The following is a 17,735-nucleotide window of genomic DNA, read 5'->3' on the forward strand; positions in this document are numbered from 1 at the left end:
CAAATAAACTCAATCCTTCTCCTCTGTAACCTCATTCAATGAACCTGACCTCCTTCATTCCTGCTTTCACAATCAATCAATTCCCCAGTCACTTCTCTCACTGGGCACATTGCAGTGGATGAATCATAGAATTTCTTTTCCCTGAAGCTTCAAACTCAGGTTATCCCCAGAAAGGGAATATCTGAAATTTCACATCAGGGTGGTGAGACCATTTGGCCCATCATCTTCCTGAAGGTTCTTTCAAAGAGCTCGAATAAAGGTAAAATACTGCAGATGCTGGAAAACTGAAACAAACAAAATGCAAAACTCAGCAGGTCTGGCAGCATCTGCAGGGAGAGAAATTAAGTTAACGTTCAGAGTCTGGTATAACTCTTCTACAGAAATATTCTCTATTTCTTTCTCTGCAGATGCTGCCAGACCTGAGTTTCTCCAGTATTGTGTGTTTGTTTCTTTGAAAGAGCTATCCAATCAGCTGCACTTTGAAATGATAGTGGAGGCAGGTTGAGGTAAGACAAGAATGACTCACTGTGCTAATCCACCTTCACAGTGTCTCTGGCCTGGATACCATGAGAGCATAAGTTGTAGGAGCAGCTGTTCAACCCATCAGCTCAGCTCTGCCATTCAATGAGATCATGGCTGTTCTGATAATCTTCAACTCCACTTTCCTCCCTTATCGCCTAACCCTTGACTTGCTTACTGATTTGTCCATCCCAGCATTCAACAGTCTGAGCTCTTTGTGATAAAGTATTTGATAGATTGACAGCCTTCAGACCAAATTCCTCCAGATTGCTGTTTTAAATGGGTGACCCTTTACTCTGAGATTATGCACTCAATCCTAGACATTCGCACAAGGAAACAACCTCTTCATATCTAACATGTCAAGTCCCTCAATCTTATACATTTCAATAAAGTCACATCTCATTTTTCTAAATTCCAATGAGTATCAGTCTAAATGACTCAACCCCTCCTCACGTGAAAGTCCCTCCATACCTGAAATTAACCTAACAGTGGTTTGACTTGCATCTTTTAATTTTAGCAAGACTTCCCTATTTAATCTCTGATGTAAAATCCAACAGCCAATTTTCTTTCCCTACTACCCTCTGAACTTGGATGCTAGCTTTTATGTAATTCAAGCACAAGGAGCCCCAACTCCCCCTCCGCTGCATCTTTTTACAGTATTTTGCCATTTAAATAATATTCAAGTTTTCTATTCTTCCTGCTAATGTGCAAACATTACAATCCTATCTGCTAAGGTTTTGATCACTTAAGTTTCATGTAAAAACACAGGTTAATTAGATGAAGTGACATCTGATAGAGTGGCGAGTTCACTCTGCATAGGGTCATATCGATGAAGAATTACTTATTTTACCTGCAACCATCATTGAAGACCAGAGATAACTCATCATGCAAAATATTTTTGAAGGATTTTTGAGTGTTATGATAATAAAACTAAGATAGGAAATGCTGGAAATCCTAGGGGTGGAGAGATGGACAACTCCACACATTTGCTCCCAAATGACCCATACTAACAGCATCTCATCTTCACATCCAATCTTTCCGTGGCCGTATGCTTTTAATCAGTAAAATCCTACAGGTTTCTGAGATCTCTGCCAATGTCAGTACATCTGATGTTTAATTTCCACTATCTGCAGCGCCCTTCATCCTCAACATCTCTATCTCTCTTTTCATCTTTAAGACTAGCTATAAACATTTTGGTCACTGGACCTAATAATTTCTTATGTAAATAGTGTCATTTTTTTCCCCCCCAGTGAACTTCCATGAAGTGCTATGGGATACCTTATGAATTTAAAGGCTATCCATAAATGCAAGATGTTAATATTTGAGTGTGAAAACCTTCCAGCCAACTTGGTTACAACTTACCTCATCTGCTCCATGGTCCTGCAGCTCTTTGTAGAACTTTAGGGCAATGCTGACCATCACTTTGGTCTTGTCCCCGTTTGGGTTGGAAATGTGATAAAGGACGCCATCAAAATCTGGAGCAAAACGGAAATGCAGGAAAACCTTCAAAAGGAACCTTGATACATATTGGTGCTCAGTTCACACACCCCCAAGACCCCTCCGAAAAGAAAATCACCCTATCTCTCCAAACTACACAAATGCTGTGCCAGACATGGGAGGTAGAGACAGACAAAGGGATAAACCAGCATCTTCCACTTGGACATTATGGTATCATCTTAGGATGTAGCTGATATTACATTGGGATTAGTTGGGGAGCTCAGGAAATGTAATGTACTCCTCTCCGCCCTTCGGATTCTGCACAGAGCAGAAACCAGAGCACTGTACAGCATAACCATGACACAGTCATGCTGCGCTTATAGAGCCAGGAACTGTGACACATCTGGAGCTACAACATACACCGAAAGCTATTAGCAGACCATATACATTAAATGTGACCTCCCTGGTGCCAGGGTCAAGGATGTAACAGAGCAGCTGCAGGAAACCCTTCTGGAGGGAACACAAGAGGGATCAGCCAGAAGTCAGAGTCTACATTCTTACCATCAACATCAGTGGGAAGAGGCAGGAGATCCTGAAGGCAGATTTCAGGCAGTTAAGAGAAGTACAAAGTAGGATCGCAACAACAGTAATCTCCAGATTACACTCAGTGTTGTATGCGACCTTGTATAGGACAGGAGGATTGATTGATTGATTGAATACATGGCTGAAGAACTGGTGTAGAAAGACCAACAGATTTCTAAGGACCAGCTGGACAGGCTACAGGATTGGGACTGATATCCTCGCAGGGAGACTTGCTCATACTGTTGGGGTGGGTTTCAACTAGTTTGTCAGGGAAGGGAGATGGGAACCTGAGGGTAATCCAAACTGCAAAAAATAGTTGGTAACAGGAAATTGAAAAGAAGGTTTATAGGATCCTTGGGTTTAAAGATGGAGGCTGAGAGAATGAAAGCAAGGAAGTAATGCTACACCTCTACAAGTCATTGGTCAGACCACATTTGGAATAATGTTCAGTTTTGAGCACCTTATTTAAGGAAGGATGTTAAAAACCTGGACGGTGTGCAAAGTAGATTTACTAGAAAGATACTAGGAATGAGGGAATCTAGATGCAAAGAAAGATGAGAAACATTGGGCTTATTCGCCTTGGAGCAGAGAAGATTAAGAAATGACCTTATTGATGTGTTCAAAAAGAAGAACAATTTTGACAGGGTAAAGAAGGATATTCTGTTTTCATTAGTTAGTATGTCAGTAACTAGTGGTCACAATTTCAAAATGGTCAGTGTGAGATCTAAGAGTAAGATGGGGTGAAACTTCTTTACTCAGTTGTTAGGATTTGGAATGCGCTGCTTGGGAGAGCGGAGGGGATGGATTCATTGGCAGTTTCAAAAAACAGCTGGAGATATATTTGAAAGGGATGAAGTCAGAGGATTATGGAGATAGGGTTGGAGAATGGACTAGAATGGGCAGCTGTTTCGAGAGCTGGTATAGACATCATGGGCCTGTAAAATGCTGTGATTCTATGGCAAAATACCAGGAAGACTAGAAGACAGGAGAAACAAAATTGAGCATCAAGTATGCTTTGAAAGTAGAACAATATCAAAAAGTGAAAAAGCGAAAGAGGACTCTACCTGAAAGCACACAGTATTCTCAACAAACATATGATTTGAAGATATAACTGGAGTTACATAGTTATGATCCAATTGCCATTACAGAAACATGGCTGCACCATGACAGGACTGGGATCTCCACATTCAGTGTTTAGGAAGAACAGTAAGGTGGTGCTGTGCTAATAAGGAATGGGATCAGTACATGAATAAGGGAGGATCCTAGATCAGAAGAACAATGGATGGAATCTGCCTGGGTGAAATTAGGGAACATTAAAGAGGCAGCAGACATTGGCTGAGGTTATTTCTAAGCCACAAAGTAGCAGTGGGGTGGGGCACAGTATGAACCAGGGGATGAGAGATGTACATATCACAAGACTTATTGTGAGTGACTTCAATCTGAACGTAGACTGGGTAAACAAATTGAGCACCAAAGCTGCGGAGGATGAGTTTCTGGAGTGTGTTCAAGATGATTTGCTACAGCAGATGTCGAGGAGTCGACTGAAGGGCAGGCCATTTTAGATTTAGTTTTCTATCTCTCAACCTTCTCAAAACTCTAGTTTTCTGGAACAAAAATGGGTGAGTTAACAATCATGTTGCAAAGGAACTCTTGGCGATGAGTGACTGCAATGTGGCAGAATTTTACATTATGTACATTAAAAATGAAGTCGTTCAATCTAAAGCAAGGATGTTAAATGTGAATAAGGACAATTATGAAGACGAGGCACAAACTGGCTGATGTGGAATGGGAAGATGATTTAAGACATGACAATGGACAGTCCTTAACAAAACAGAACATGACTGACAGCAAGTATACAAGTCGTCACACGATGCAAACATTCAATAAATGTTACTCAAGCTTTGCCAACAAAGGATGTCAAGACTGTATAAGATTAAAAGAAATAGCCTAAAAAGTTGCTAGAAACAACAGTAAATTGGAAGATTAGGAGGCTTTAGTAAACACAAAGGAGGGCCAAGAAACTGATGGGAGAATAGAATACAAATGTAATCTCAAAAATAACAAACATGGACGGTGAAAGCTTCTATAGGTAAGTAAAAATCAAATCTTTGGCTAAAACAAATTGCAGGCAAATCAGGAGAATTTATAATGTGGAAATAGAGATATTAGATTAGATTCCCTACAGTGTGGGCACAGGCCCTTCGGCCCAACCAGTCCATACCGACCCTCCGAAGAGTAACCCATCCACATTCATTTCCCGCTGACTAATGCACCTAATGCTATGGGCAATTTAGCATGGCCAATCCACCTGACCTGCACATCTTTGGACTGTGGGAGGAAACCAGAGCATCCGGAGGAAACCCACGCAGACACGGGGAGAACGTGCAAACTCTACAGAGTCGCCCGAGGCTGGAATCGAACCTGGGACCCTGGTGCTGTGAGGCAGCAGTGCTAACCACTGAGCCACCATGCCGCCCTGGTAGAGACCACAGAATCCCTCCACAGTGTGGCAGAAGGCCATTCAGCCCGAAACCGCACTGACCCTCCGGATAGTATCCCACCCATTGCACCTCATTCCCATAACCTTGGCTAACCGACCTAACCTACACATCCCAGGACACGATAGGGCAATTTAGCTTGACCAATCCACCTAACCTGCATATCTTTGAACTATGCGAGGAAAACCACGCAGACATTGGGAGAATGTGCAAACTCTGCAGTGACAGACACCCGAAGGTGGAACTGAATCAAGTCCCAGCAACTGTGAGGCAGCAGTGCTAACCACTGAGGCACTGTGCCACCTGAAGGTGAGGACCTGACTGTTTTCATTGACCAAGATACAAGACATCTTCTGGGACTAGAATTCTAAGTAGCGAGAAATAATTTGGAGATGAAGACAATTTTAATTAGGAATAAATGTTTCACTGGAGATAATAATGGGGTTGAAAGTTGATAAATCCCAAGTCTATATCCCAGAATGTTGAAGGAGGTGGCCATAGAGATAATCAATTGCAGAATTGATGGAATTTTAGAAGATAATCAATGATTCCAGCAGATTGGAAGGCAGCAAACGCTATTTAATTGAGTGAGAGCAAGAAAACCAGGAACTACTATCCTGATTCTATGACTTTACCGGTCAGCGTGACATCAGTAGCAGGGATTGGGCAGTGAGCATGGACCTGTATTCCCTAAAGTTTTGAAGAATGAGGGTTGGTCTCATTGAAACTTCCAAAATACGTAAAAGGGATAGACAGGGCAGATGAAGGTAAGATGTTTTCCCCTGGTTTGGCAGCCTAGAACTAGTCACTATAATTTAAAAACAAAAGGATATACAAGATAAGAATGTTTTTGTAGCAAACCCTTGAGGGCTATGGAAGCTCAGATTTTTAAAGGTAAAGATTGATAAATTCCTGGAGATGGCAAACAGGGTTATGGGGATGGGGTGGGTAAAAGACAACAAATAGCAGGCAGACACGAGTGGGTGAATGGGTGGGCGACAGGTTTAAACAGCAGATTTGGATTGGCTCAGGCTTGGATGACCAAAGGGCTTGTCCCTGGGCTGTAAATTTTCTTTGTTCTTCTTTGACTCACTCCTGTTCACATATGGAATGTTGTGTTTCATATACAGAGGCATCATGTACTAGTAGGGAGGCTGTGCATTTGTAAAGCATTCATTAAATTCTAAAGGGGAGTCCTTGAAAGGGTGCAGATGAGACTAACTAAAATGCTTCAGTTTAGCTACAAGGTGGGACTGGAGAAACTGGGGCTGCTTTCCTTGGGGTAGAAGAGCTTGCCAGGAGATTTGATCAAGCTGTATAGTTTGTGAAGGAATAGGTAAGTCAAAAAATGAATGGCGTTCCCATTGGCTGATGGCAGAGTTTAAGGCTTTTGGGCGAGACATACAGGTTGTGAGGAGGATGATGATGAGTAGCAATATCCTGAAACACACTCTGCCTATGACGAAGTGGAAGCAGAGACGATGAATGATTTCAAAAGGAGACAGGACGGGCACTTAAGAAAATAAACTCTCCCAGACTACTGGGATAGACAGGGTGAATTGGACTGAATGGATTGCTCTACAGAGAGCTGGCATGGACTTGATGGTTTCCTCTTGTGCTGTTATGACTCAAAAGATGTCAAGGCAGAAGCAACCTACACTGAACCAACATGTGGACCCTCACACCAAGCTGCTACCACAGCAACGATATCAGCGGAGAGATAGCCAGGCCAAAGCTTACCCGCAAATGTCACTTCCACTGTGTCAGGTTTGTTTCTGCAGAGAAAGAAAGTGTTAGCTCAGACAGGAATTCTAAACAGCAATATACACCCACATAACTAAAATTGTAATTTCAATCAACTGTAGTCCCCACCTCTAACAGTCCTTCTCACTAGGAAGGTCTGTGCATCATTTGACAGTGTTCTCAGGGTCTGATCAATGTCTCTCCCGAAACTTATGCAGCAAAAAGAGATTTGCACCTTGCTGTGTGCACCTGCCCACATGACGTGACTTCTCTGTGTTATCTGAAACAATGATCCCAAGTGATGTAATGCCTTAGCACCAATGCAAATTTACACAAAGGATTAATGCAGCTGTGTGCGTGTACCTCTCCAACAAGATTCAAATCTCTCATTCTACACACATTTCCTTCTCCTGGTATTGAAACTTGGGGCCATTTGACTGTCTGACTCACTGATTCTTATCCATAACTCAACCCTGTGGGTTCACCCCACACAGACAACTCTAACCTCTCACCAGTGGTTTGGTATGATTTATTGTTGTCACACGTACCTAAGTACAGTGAAAGGTTTTGCTTTGCGTGCAGTACAGGCAGGTCATACCATACAAAGATCACAGGGTGATTGAACAGAGTGAGGAATACAAAGCTATGGCTGCAGAGAAGGTCCACAAGCAGCAAGATCTAACAAGCAGTTAGATTTGAAACTTGAGTGTTTGTTCAGAAGTCTAATAGTAGGGAAGACACTATTTTTGAACTTATTGATATATGTATTTAAGCTTTTTATCTTCTGCCTAATGGAAGAGATTAGAAAGAGGTTTGCTGATCTGTCTTGCTTTGAGAGCCCAAGGTTAATTCTGCTTTCACCCCCATGCCCCCACACACAATGTATTTTCAGACCATCCCCAGCAACCTGGCACAGGGCTCAAATCCAATAGAGACCAGACCATCAGTGTGGTGTAATCAGACACTCAGTTCCCTGTCCTGCTGTTAGCGACTAGCTTTTATTAAGGAAATTAAAAGCATAACAATAGAGAGTGTGGAGAACAAGCTGGTTTCCCAGGAGTGCAATGCAAAGTCAGTTTTGACATTTACTGCTTCACCCTCTCCTGACTGGGGAAACTAAACATGCAAAAAATCAAGAACAGGAACTGAGCTGAAGAACAGGAACTCAGCAGTGAACAGCCTACATTCAACATGGTTTTAACTCCCGACTTCTAACAATTCGCTTTATTTTCGAACTGTTTTGTACCTCAAACCAGCTCAGTTGCGCTGGTAAGATTTGGTACAATTTACATCCTCTATTTCGATGCCAGACACTGGCTGCAACCAGGCCATGAGTTTCACAGGCACCAAGTACCCATGGGACCCAAGTGCCAGTTCAGTGTGGGCACAGAGATTACATCCTCCCTCAGTACCAGATGTCAGGTAAGAGGAGTGCACAAAAGTTTCCTTACTGATCTGAATCAGAACATCATAGGTTCAAGCCTGTTCCAGATTCATGAGAAATAATTCAGACTGACAACTGGAAGTAGTGCTGCACTGATAGAGCAACAATCTCTTCTCATTCACCAATCTACTGTCCCAAGAATCAGTCTACTGAATTACTGATGCACTTCCGCTAATGGCATCTTTAAGCAAGGAGATTCAAACTGCACACAATACTCCTGATGTGGTCTCACAAAGGCTCTATATAGCTGCAGTAAGACGTCCTTGTCCCTGTACATAAACCTAAATGGTTGCTGTGTCTGCTTGCTTCCTGTCAGTAACCAGTGTACCAGGACACCCAAATCCTTTTGGGCATCAACATTCCCAAATCCATTGCTTCGGAGATGATGGAAAAGTGGTTTGCCTGGATTAGAGAACATGAGTTATAAGGAAAGGCTAGAAAAACTTGGATTATTTTCTTTGGAACAGCGAAGGCTGAAGGGAGACTTGAGATACAAAGATTGGGTTGATGTTCAGAATCCTTTTCCCCCATGGTTGACATATCTAATACTAGGGGAAGTACCTTTAAGGTGAGGGGAGAAGTTCAAAGGAGAGGCAAGTTGTTTTTACAGAGTGGTAGGAGTCTGGAACACACTACCAAGGTTAGTGGTGGAGGCAGATATGTTAGGGGCATTTCAGGGGGAAAGAGTCTGGGTGGGATGCCAAATGGCTTAATGGCCACATGGCTTGTTTTCATACTGGGGATTCTTTGATAAGTTCAATGACGACGTTGTCCAATCCCACTGATACTTTCAACATGTTCTGATATTGAATCAGATAGAGTAGACTAAGTTAACCAGGTGGTACTTCCCTGTATTCTCCTTCGCACTTTTTCTAAACAGTGGAATTATATTTACTACACTCCCAGCAGCTGGCACTGTAGAATTTTCAAAGATGATAACCAATATATTCATTACTGTCACTGGCATGTAGGTTATCAGGCGAGGGAGTTTTATCTATTTTCAGTTGTATTAATTTATCCAGTATTTTTTGAAATTTCCTCCTCACTAGATCTTTGGTTCCCTATCATTCCTGGGAAGTTTTTTTTCTGTGAATTCAAAACTAAAATCTTTGTTGTCAATCATACTTCTCCTATATTTTTCTTCACTAATATTTTTCTTTTTATGTACTTATAAAAGTTTTTACAGTATGCTTTATATTCCATAGAATACTACAGCACAGAACAGGCCACCATATAGAATCATAGAATCCCTACAGCGTGGAAACAAGCCCTTCGGCCCAACAAGCCCACACGGAGCCTTTGAAGAGTTTCCCACCCAGACCCATTCCCCTACCTTATTACTTTACATTTAACCCAGACCAATGCACCTAACCCTACACCCCTGAATATTATGGACAATTTAGCTTGGCCAATTCACCTAACCTTTGATTTGTGGGAGGAAACCGGAGCACCCAGAGGAAACCCACACAGACAAGGGGAGAATGTGCAAATGTCACACAGATAATCGCCTGAAGCTGGAATCAAACCCAGGTCCCTGGCACTGTGAGTTTAACCACAGCCACCATACCACCTATATTTGCACCAACCATGATGCCATTCTGAACGAAACCCATCTACCAGCACATGGTCCTGTATTCCTTGCTTGCCTCTACCTAAATGCCACAAACTTCACAAAATATTTGCTTCTACCACTTCCTTTGGCATGGTGTTTCAGGCATCTACCACCCTCTGTGTAAAGAAATTATCTTGTATATCTGCCTTAAACCTTAGCCCCCTGGTATTTGACATTTCCACTCTGGGATAAAGACTCCAACTAACCACCCTATCCATCTCTCTCAATTTTATATACTTCTTCAGCCTCTGATGTTCTAGCAAAAACAATCCAAGTTTGTCCAACCTCTCCTTACAGCTAATACACTCCAATCCAGGCAACATCTTGTAAACCCTCTCCAAAGACTCCACATCCTTCCTGTAGTGCGACCAGAACTACATACAATACTCCAAACGTGAGCTAACTAAAGGTTTACACAGGTGCAACATGTCTTGCCAACCTTTATACTCAGTGTCCTGACCGATGAAGACAAGCATGCCATACACCACCTTATCCACCTGTGCTGCCAGTCCAGAGAGCTCTGGACTTGCAACTCCAAAGATCCCTCTGTTTATCAACATTCTTCAGGATCCTGCCATTTACTGTAGAACTTCCTGTTGCATTTGACCTCAAAATGCATCACCTCACACTTGTCCAAATTAAACCCTGTCATTTCTCTGACCAAATTTCCAACTGAAGTATATCCTGCTGTATCCTTTGACAACCTTATTATCCACAACTCCAATTGTCATGTCAGTGATCCAAACAGCTATACTTTCATCCAATTACTTATATATAAAATTATAAACAGAGGTGTCAGCACTGATCCTTGTGCAACACCACTGGTCTTGCACAAGGCCTCCAGTCAGAAAAACACTCTTGCACAATTACCCTCCATCTCCTATGGCCCAGACAATTTTGTATCCAATTCACCAATGATCCCATGCAACTTAATCTTCTGGAGCAGTGTTCCATGAGGGACCTTGTCAAATGCTTTATTAAAGTCCATGTAGACAACATTCACTGCGCTACCCTCAGTCATCTGTCACTTCCTCAAAAAAAACCCCAGTCATGCTTGTGAGACAAGATCTCCCCCACATAAAGCCATGCTGACTATCCCTAATAAATCCATTCTTTGCCAAATGTGAGTAAATCCTGTTGAAGGGTGAGGGTGTTGAGAATCTTCTCCGATAATTTCCTTACTGCTAATGCAAGGCTCAGTGGCCTATAATTTTCTGGATTAGCCTGTTGCCCTATCTAAACAAAGGAACAACACTGACTAATCTCTCGTCTTTTGGGACCTCAGCTACGGCTAAAGATACAAAGGTCTCAGTCAAGTTCCCAGCAATCTCCTCCCATGCTTCATTATCCTGAAATAGGTCCCATCAGGTCCTGGGGTCTTCGTATTTTTCATGACACCCACACCTCCCTCAATATCGACTGACTCTGGAATATTAAAAGACTCCATCCAAGACTCACCACGTTCTCCTTTGTGGACACGGATACTTAGTACACATTAAGGGCATAAATTCCCTTTGTGCTTAATTGGACCAGAGTCAGCCGTTTGCTTCTAATATACATATGAAATGCCTTGGGATTCACTTCAATCCTACTTGCTAAGGACCTTTCATCGCTCCTTCTAGCCTTTCTAATTTGTGTAAATCCTTCTCTGCTTCCTTTATTTCTCAAGGGCCTTGTCTCATTTCGGTTTCCTAAACCTTACATATGCTTCCCTTTTCTTTTTGACTAAACTTCCAATATTTCTTGTCACCCAAAGTTTCAGAATCTTGCCATCCTTATCCTTCATTTTCACAGGAAAAAGTTTACTCTCATTCTCACGGTGAGGAACCACAGAGCGGCCATGGAGTAGCACTGGGCAAGATAGGCTCCCAGGGAGTCGGGAGGATCAGCCCATATTTAAGACAGCCTATTGTTACAGAGCAGCTGGTCAACTAGGTGAGCTTCACAGTGCTGAGTACAGGATTTGTAAGTGATTAAAAGATCAATGCCCTTGGAGCCTGCATTGCAGCATGATCCTGTAATACTGTCTGACATTCACCTACCCACCTCAATGGGGCCACTGTGATCCATCTGATTATTCTCCACATGTGGAGCAGGGATCAGGTGTTGATTAGGAATACAGGTGTACGTGGCAGCCATTTGTCCCTTCCAATCAATCACTCAGCCATTCGACACCAGGTAGGATGTATAGTTCAACATCAGATGGTTTCTACCTCAGCACCTCCATATCCTTCAGATGCAATCAGGGGTGAACACAGTAATATTGCCAAAGCATTTATCCAATCTGTACACTGCAAGATCCTAGAAGCAACACTGATACCAGAGATCAAGTGGTCAGCCTCAGCCACGGGGCAAACAACCTTCTAGTGGGGACACAGGATGGCTGAGGGACAATACAGAGCAGAGCAGAGCAGAGGCTGGGTGGGGGGGGAGTAGAGAACAGTGAGCAGAGACTGGGTGGTGGGTGATAGATTTAGATCCAGGCAGCTTCAGATGATCAGGGCAGACACTATCTTATCTGGGAAACTGGGCAGGCGAGGGACAGAGAACAGGGGAGGGGGAAAGCAAAGAGGAGATCAGAGTACCCCAGGGCTGGGTTGGCGGGGGAGGGTGGCAGGGTGGGGGGATGGGGGAGGGTGGGGGGGAGGGGGGATGGGGCAGGGTGGGGGGATGGGGCAGGGTGTGGGTGGGATGGGGCAGGGTGTGGGTGGGGGATGGGGGGGCAGGGAGTGGGTGGGGGATGGGGGGATGGGGGGGCGGGATGGGGGTGGGGGATGGGGGGGCAGGGTGGGGTGGGCAGGATGGGGCAGGGTGAGGGTGGGGGGTGACGGGGCAGGGCGAGGGTGGGGGGTGACGGGGCAGGGTGAGGGTGGGGGGTGACGGGGGGATGGGGCAGGGGGGGGGAATGGGGCAGGGGGGGGGATGGGGCAGTGGATGGGGCAGGGTGGGGGGGGGATGGGACAGGGTGGGGGTGGGGGGTGAGGGATGGGGCAGGGTGGGGGATGGGGCAGGGTGAGGGTGGGGGGTGACGGGTGAGGGTGGGGGATGGGGCAGGGTGGGGGTGGAGGATGGGGGGGCAGGATGGGGGTGGGGGGTGACGGGGCAGGATGGGGGTGGGGGGTGACGGGGCAGGGGGAGGGTGGGGGATGGGGCAGGGTGGGGGTGGGGGGTGACCGGCTCAGGCCGGACCCGGGGCCTCCCGCTGATACAGAAACCGTTCCCGGGCCCGTACCCCGCGAGCGCATTCTCCAACTTGAGGCTGAGGGTCTCCTCCACGATGCGGTTGTTAATCTCCAGCAGGATCATGGCGGCAGCGGCTGGGAACCCGGGCTCACTCTCGGCCTCTCCTCAAAACCCAGAGCAACCGGAAACAAGGCCCAGACACGCCCGCAGAACCACTTCCGCATCCGCTTAGCGCGGGATAGAGGCCTTTCACTACCCCGCGGCATCCTGGGATATCTCACCACCATTGTCTCATTCATTTCTCCAGCTTCCTGAAAACCTTCAGAGAAATATCGTCATCTCTGCAGAGGTGAGATAGGTGGGCAGAGGAGAGAGGGAGATGTACGAAATTAATAGATCAGTTAAACATTCGGTTGATGGATGCTTTCTCAACGCCTTTAAAAACTCGAGCAATAGCTTGAGGCCTCTGAACTAGCATATGAACCTGGACGACTTAGAGGGTAACAGTTGTTAAGCAAACACAGAGGCAGAGCAAGTGAGGAAGAGGGAAATGAGGTAAAATATAGATTTGTGATGGGGTGAAAGGTGGGAAATATTAAAAAAAAACAAAGCGTTGAGTAGAGGAAATGTACATCTTGAGGGTCATTCCTGATTCGATGCCTTTGCAGCAATAACCAGCATGAAGCAGGATGGATTGTCGCTTCCCAGTTTTTCAACGTCTTCATTGCTGCAATGCTGAAGGCAGCCAGAGATACATGTCTGCAGATATTAACACTAGGTTCCATTCAGGGAAGCTCTTGGTCTCTTCAGACTGCTGCTTCTGAATCCTTCCCACAACAGAAAAACATCCAGACTATTGAAGCCACATTCTTGTGTGCTCTCAAAGACAAATTAGTATCTCCAAAACTGAGGTTATGCTCCAGCCAACATCAAATAGCGGCTATGAAGCACCAGACATAATTATATATGTTACAATTTTCAAGGTTATAGAAACAATATCATAACATGACTGCAGTATAATAGAAAAGTCACATGATGAAGATATCCATGTATGCATTCAGAAATCATAATGCATTTTGTCTATAATTGAGTCCATGGTTATGTATGAAATCCACTGACGTCTAAATCAAATTCTGTTCAGCTGTTCTTAACAGCCTGCTGTATGGCAGAGAACACTTGATATAACTTGTAAATGTTGATGTTCAGAGATACTGAATACAGAAAGAGGGTACAGGGTCATATTAGACCATAAGACATAGGAGCAGAAAATAGGCCATTCATCCCATCGAATCTGTTCTGCCATTCAATCATGGCTGATAAGTTTCTTAACCCCACTCTCCTGCTTTCTCCCCATAACCCTTGATCACCTTGATACTCGAGAACCTACCTATCTCAGTCTTAAATATACTCAATAACCTGGCTTCCACAGCCTTCTGTGGCAGTGAATCCTACAGATTCACCATTGTCTGGCTGAAGGAGTTTCTCCTTATCTCTGTTGTAAAAGGTCTTCCCTTCATTTAAGGCTGTACTGCTGGGTTCTAGTCTTCCTACCAATGGAAATACTTTCTCGAAATCCATTCTGTCCAAGTCATTCAGTATTATAGGCAGAAGTGGGTACTGCAGATGCTGGAAATGCTCGAGATTAGAGTTGTGCTGGAAAAGCACAGCAGGTCAGGCAGCATTCGAGGAGCAGGAAAATTGATGTTTCAGGCAAAAGCCCTTCATCAGGAATGAGGCTGGGAGCCTATGGGGTGGGGAGATAAATGGGAGGGGGTTGAGGCTGGTGGGGGAAGGTAGATGAGAGTGCGCTGGGTGAATGGAGGTGGGGGGTAATGGTGATAGGTCAGAGGGGAAGGTGGAGCGGATAGGTAGGAAGGAAGATAGACAGGTAGGATGGGCCAAGAGGGCAGTGCTGAGCTGGAAGGTTGGATCTGGGATAAGGTGGGGGAGGGGAAATGAGGAAACTGGTGAAATCCACATTGATGCCCTGGAGTTGGAAGGTCCCAAGGTGAAAGATGAGGCATTCTTCCTCCAGGCGTCAGATGGTAAGGAATTGGTGATGGAGTAGACCCAGGACCTGCATATCCTTGATGGAGTGGGAGGGGGATTTGAAGTGTTCGGTCATGGGCAGTGGGCTTGGTTAGTGCGAGTGTCCTGGAGTGCTCTTCAAGAAGGTGTAGAGGAGACCGCATCGGGAGCAATGGATATACTAAATGTCCATTGATGGATGTGGAAGGCTCCTTTGGGGCCTTGGATAGAGGTGAAGGGGAGGTTTTGCAATTCCTGCAGTGGCAGGGAAAGGTGCCGCGAGGGGAGGGTGGGTTGGTGGGGAGTGTGGACCTAATGATCTAGTCAAGAGGAAGAAGGAAGCTTACTGAAGGTTGAGGGGGCAAGGATCAGACAGGGATTTAAAGGGTTACAAAGTAGCCAGTAGGAACTGAAGGATGGATTTAAGAGAGCTAGAAGGAGACATGATAAAACTTTAGCAGGTAGAATTAAGGAAAACCCTAAGGCATTCTATGTTTATATAAGGAACGAGAGGATGGCCAGAGTGAGAGTAGAGCCGATCAGGGATAATGGAGGGAACTTGTCCCTGGAGTTGGAGGAGACAGGGGAGGTCCTGAACGAATATTTTGCTTCAGTATTCCTTAGTGAGAGGGTGTTGTTTGTAAGGACAGTGTGAAGCAGGCTGATGTTAAGAAGGAGGATGTGATGAAAATTTTGAAAAACGTAAGGATAGATATGTCCCCTGTGCCAGATGGGATATACCAAGGTTACTACAGGAATTGAGAGAAGAGATTGCTGCATCTTTGGCAATGATCTTTGCATCCTGACTGTCCACTGGATTAGTGCCAAATGATTGGAGGGTGGCAAATGTTATTTCTTTGCTCAAGAAAGGGAATAGGGATAATCCTGGGAATTACAGGCCAGTCAGTCTTACGTCAGTGGTGGGAAAATTATTGGAGAGGATTCTGAGAGACAGGATTTATGATGACTTGGAAAACCATAGTTTGATTAGAGATAGTCAGCATGGCTTTGTGAGGGGAAGGTCATGCCTCACAGCCTTATTGAATTATTTGAGGATGTGACAAAACATTTTGATGAAAGTAGAGCAGTGGTGTATGTGGATTTTAGCATGATGTATGATAAGGTTCCCCAGCGTAGGCTCATTCAGAAAATAAGGAGGCATGAGATACAGGGAAACTTGGCTGTCTGGATACAGAATTGGCTGGCCTATAGAAGACAGAGAGTGGTATAAATGGAAAGTATTAAGCCTGGAGATCAAGAACAAGTGGTGTTTTTGCAGGGATCTGTTCTGGGACCTCTTCTCTTTGTGATTTTTATAAACGACTTGGATGAGGAAGTGGAAACGTGGGTTAGTAAGTTTATCGATAACATGAAGGTTAGTGGAGTTATGGATACTGTAGAGGGCTGTTGGTTGCAATGGGACACTGACAGGATGCAGAACTGGGCTGAGAAGTAGCAGATGGAGTTCAACCTGGAAAAGTGTGAAGTGTTTTATTTTGGAAGGTCAAATTTGAATGCAGATTACAGGGTTAAAGGCAGGATTCTTGGCAGTGTGGAGGAACAGAGGGATTTTGGGGTCTATGTCACTAGATCCATTAAAGTTGCCATGCAAGTTGATAGGATTGTTAAGAAGGCATATGGCGTGTTGGCTTTCATTAGCAGGGGGATTGTGTTATGCTGTAGCTCTATAGAGCCCTGGTTAGACCACAATTGGAATATTGTGTACAGTTCTGATTGCCTCATTATAGGAAAGATGTAGAGGCTTTAGAGAGGGTGCAGAGGAAATATACCAGGATGCTGCCTGGACTGGAGGACATGACTAATGAAGAAAGGATAAGACTTTTCTCATTGAAGCGAAGAAGGATGAGAGGTGGCTTGATAGAAGTGTAAAAGATGATGAGAGGCACAGATAGAGTGTATAGTTAGAGCCTATTTCCCAGGGCAGAAATGGCTGTCATAAGGGGGCATCATCTTAAGGTGATTGGAGGAAAGTTTAGGGAAGATGTCAGAGATTGGTTCTTTACACAACAGTGGTGGGTGCGTGGAATGCACTGCTAGCGGTAGTAGTCAAGTCAGATACATTAGGGACATTTAAGCTACACTTGGATAGGCACATGGATGACAATAAATTGAAGGGGATGTAGGTTAGTTTGATCTTAGAGTAAGACAACATCAGTGGCCGAAGGACATGTACTGTGCTGTACTGTTCTATGTTCATTTGAGGTTGCGCAGTGAAGGTTTATTAGTTTGGTTTCTTGATTGAGGGGGTTAACAATGAAAAGCTGAGTAAATTGGCTCTATATTCTCTGGAGTTTAGAAGAATCAGAGATGACCTAATTCACTTGCAGGGTTCTGAAAAGACATGACAGGATAAACACCAAGAGGTCATCTTCCCCAGATCATTGGGAATTTAGAACACACAGACACAGTCACAGCAAAAGGAGCCAATCATTTATGACTGAGATAGGGAGAAATTTCTTCACTTAGAGAGTTGTAATCTTTAGAATTCTCTTTCCTGGAGGATATCCATTGTCCAATGAATTTAAAGTTGAGTTAGAAAGATCTTTGCTCTTTCTGGGAATCAAGGGGATTGGGAAGTGATCAGGAAAGTAGAAGTGAATGATCAAATCAGCCATGTTTATTTTGAATGCAGCAGCAGGATCCATGTTGAATTCCTGCTCCTACTTTC

General features: G+C 44.4%; 1 protein-coding gene across 1 annotated transcript in view; it reads right to left on the minus strand.

The window, feature by feature from the left end:
- arpc2 (actin related protein 2/3 complex, subunit 2) overlaps positions 1-13,209 on the minus strand; it is a 43,611-nt gene extending 30,402 nt beyond the window's left edge. The window contains exons 1-3 of the mRNA XM_043694380.2: positions 13,068-13,209; positions 6,777-6,811; positions 1,882-1,994 (exon numbers count right to left, since the gene is read on the minus strand). Of these exons, the coding sequence (XP_043550315.1) occupies positions 1,882-1,994; positions 6,777-6,811; positions 13,068-13,141 (222 nt within the window). The 5' untranslated portion in view covers positions 13,142-13,209. The remainder of the gene's footprint in view (positions 1-1,881; positions 1,995-6,776; positions 6,812-13,067) is intronic.
- Between the last annotated feature and the right edge of the window lie 4,526 nt (positions 13,210-17,735).

Source organism: Chiloscyllium plagiosum, unplaced genomic scaffold (genome assembly GCF_037043375.1).
Source record: "Chiloscyllium plagiosum isolate Xiang-an unplaced genomic scaffold, Cpla_swu_hap1 HiC_scaffold_7, whole genome shotgun sequence".
NCBI classification, from domain to species: domain Eukaryota; kingdom Metazoa; phylum Chordata; class Chondrichthyes; order Orectolobiformes; family Hemiscylliidae; genus Chiloscyllium; species Chiloscyllium plagiosum.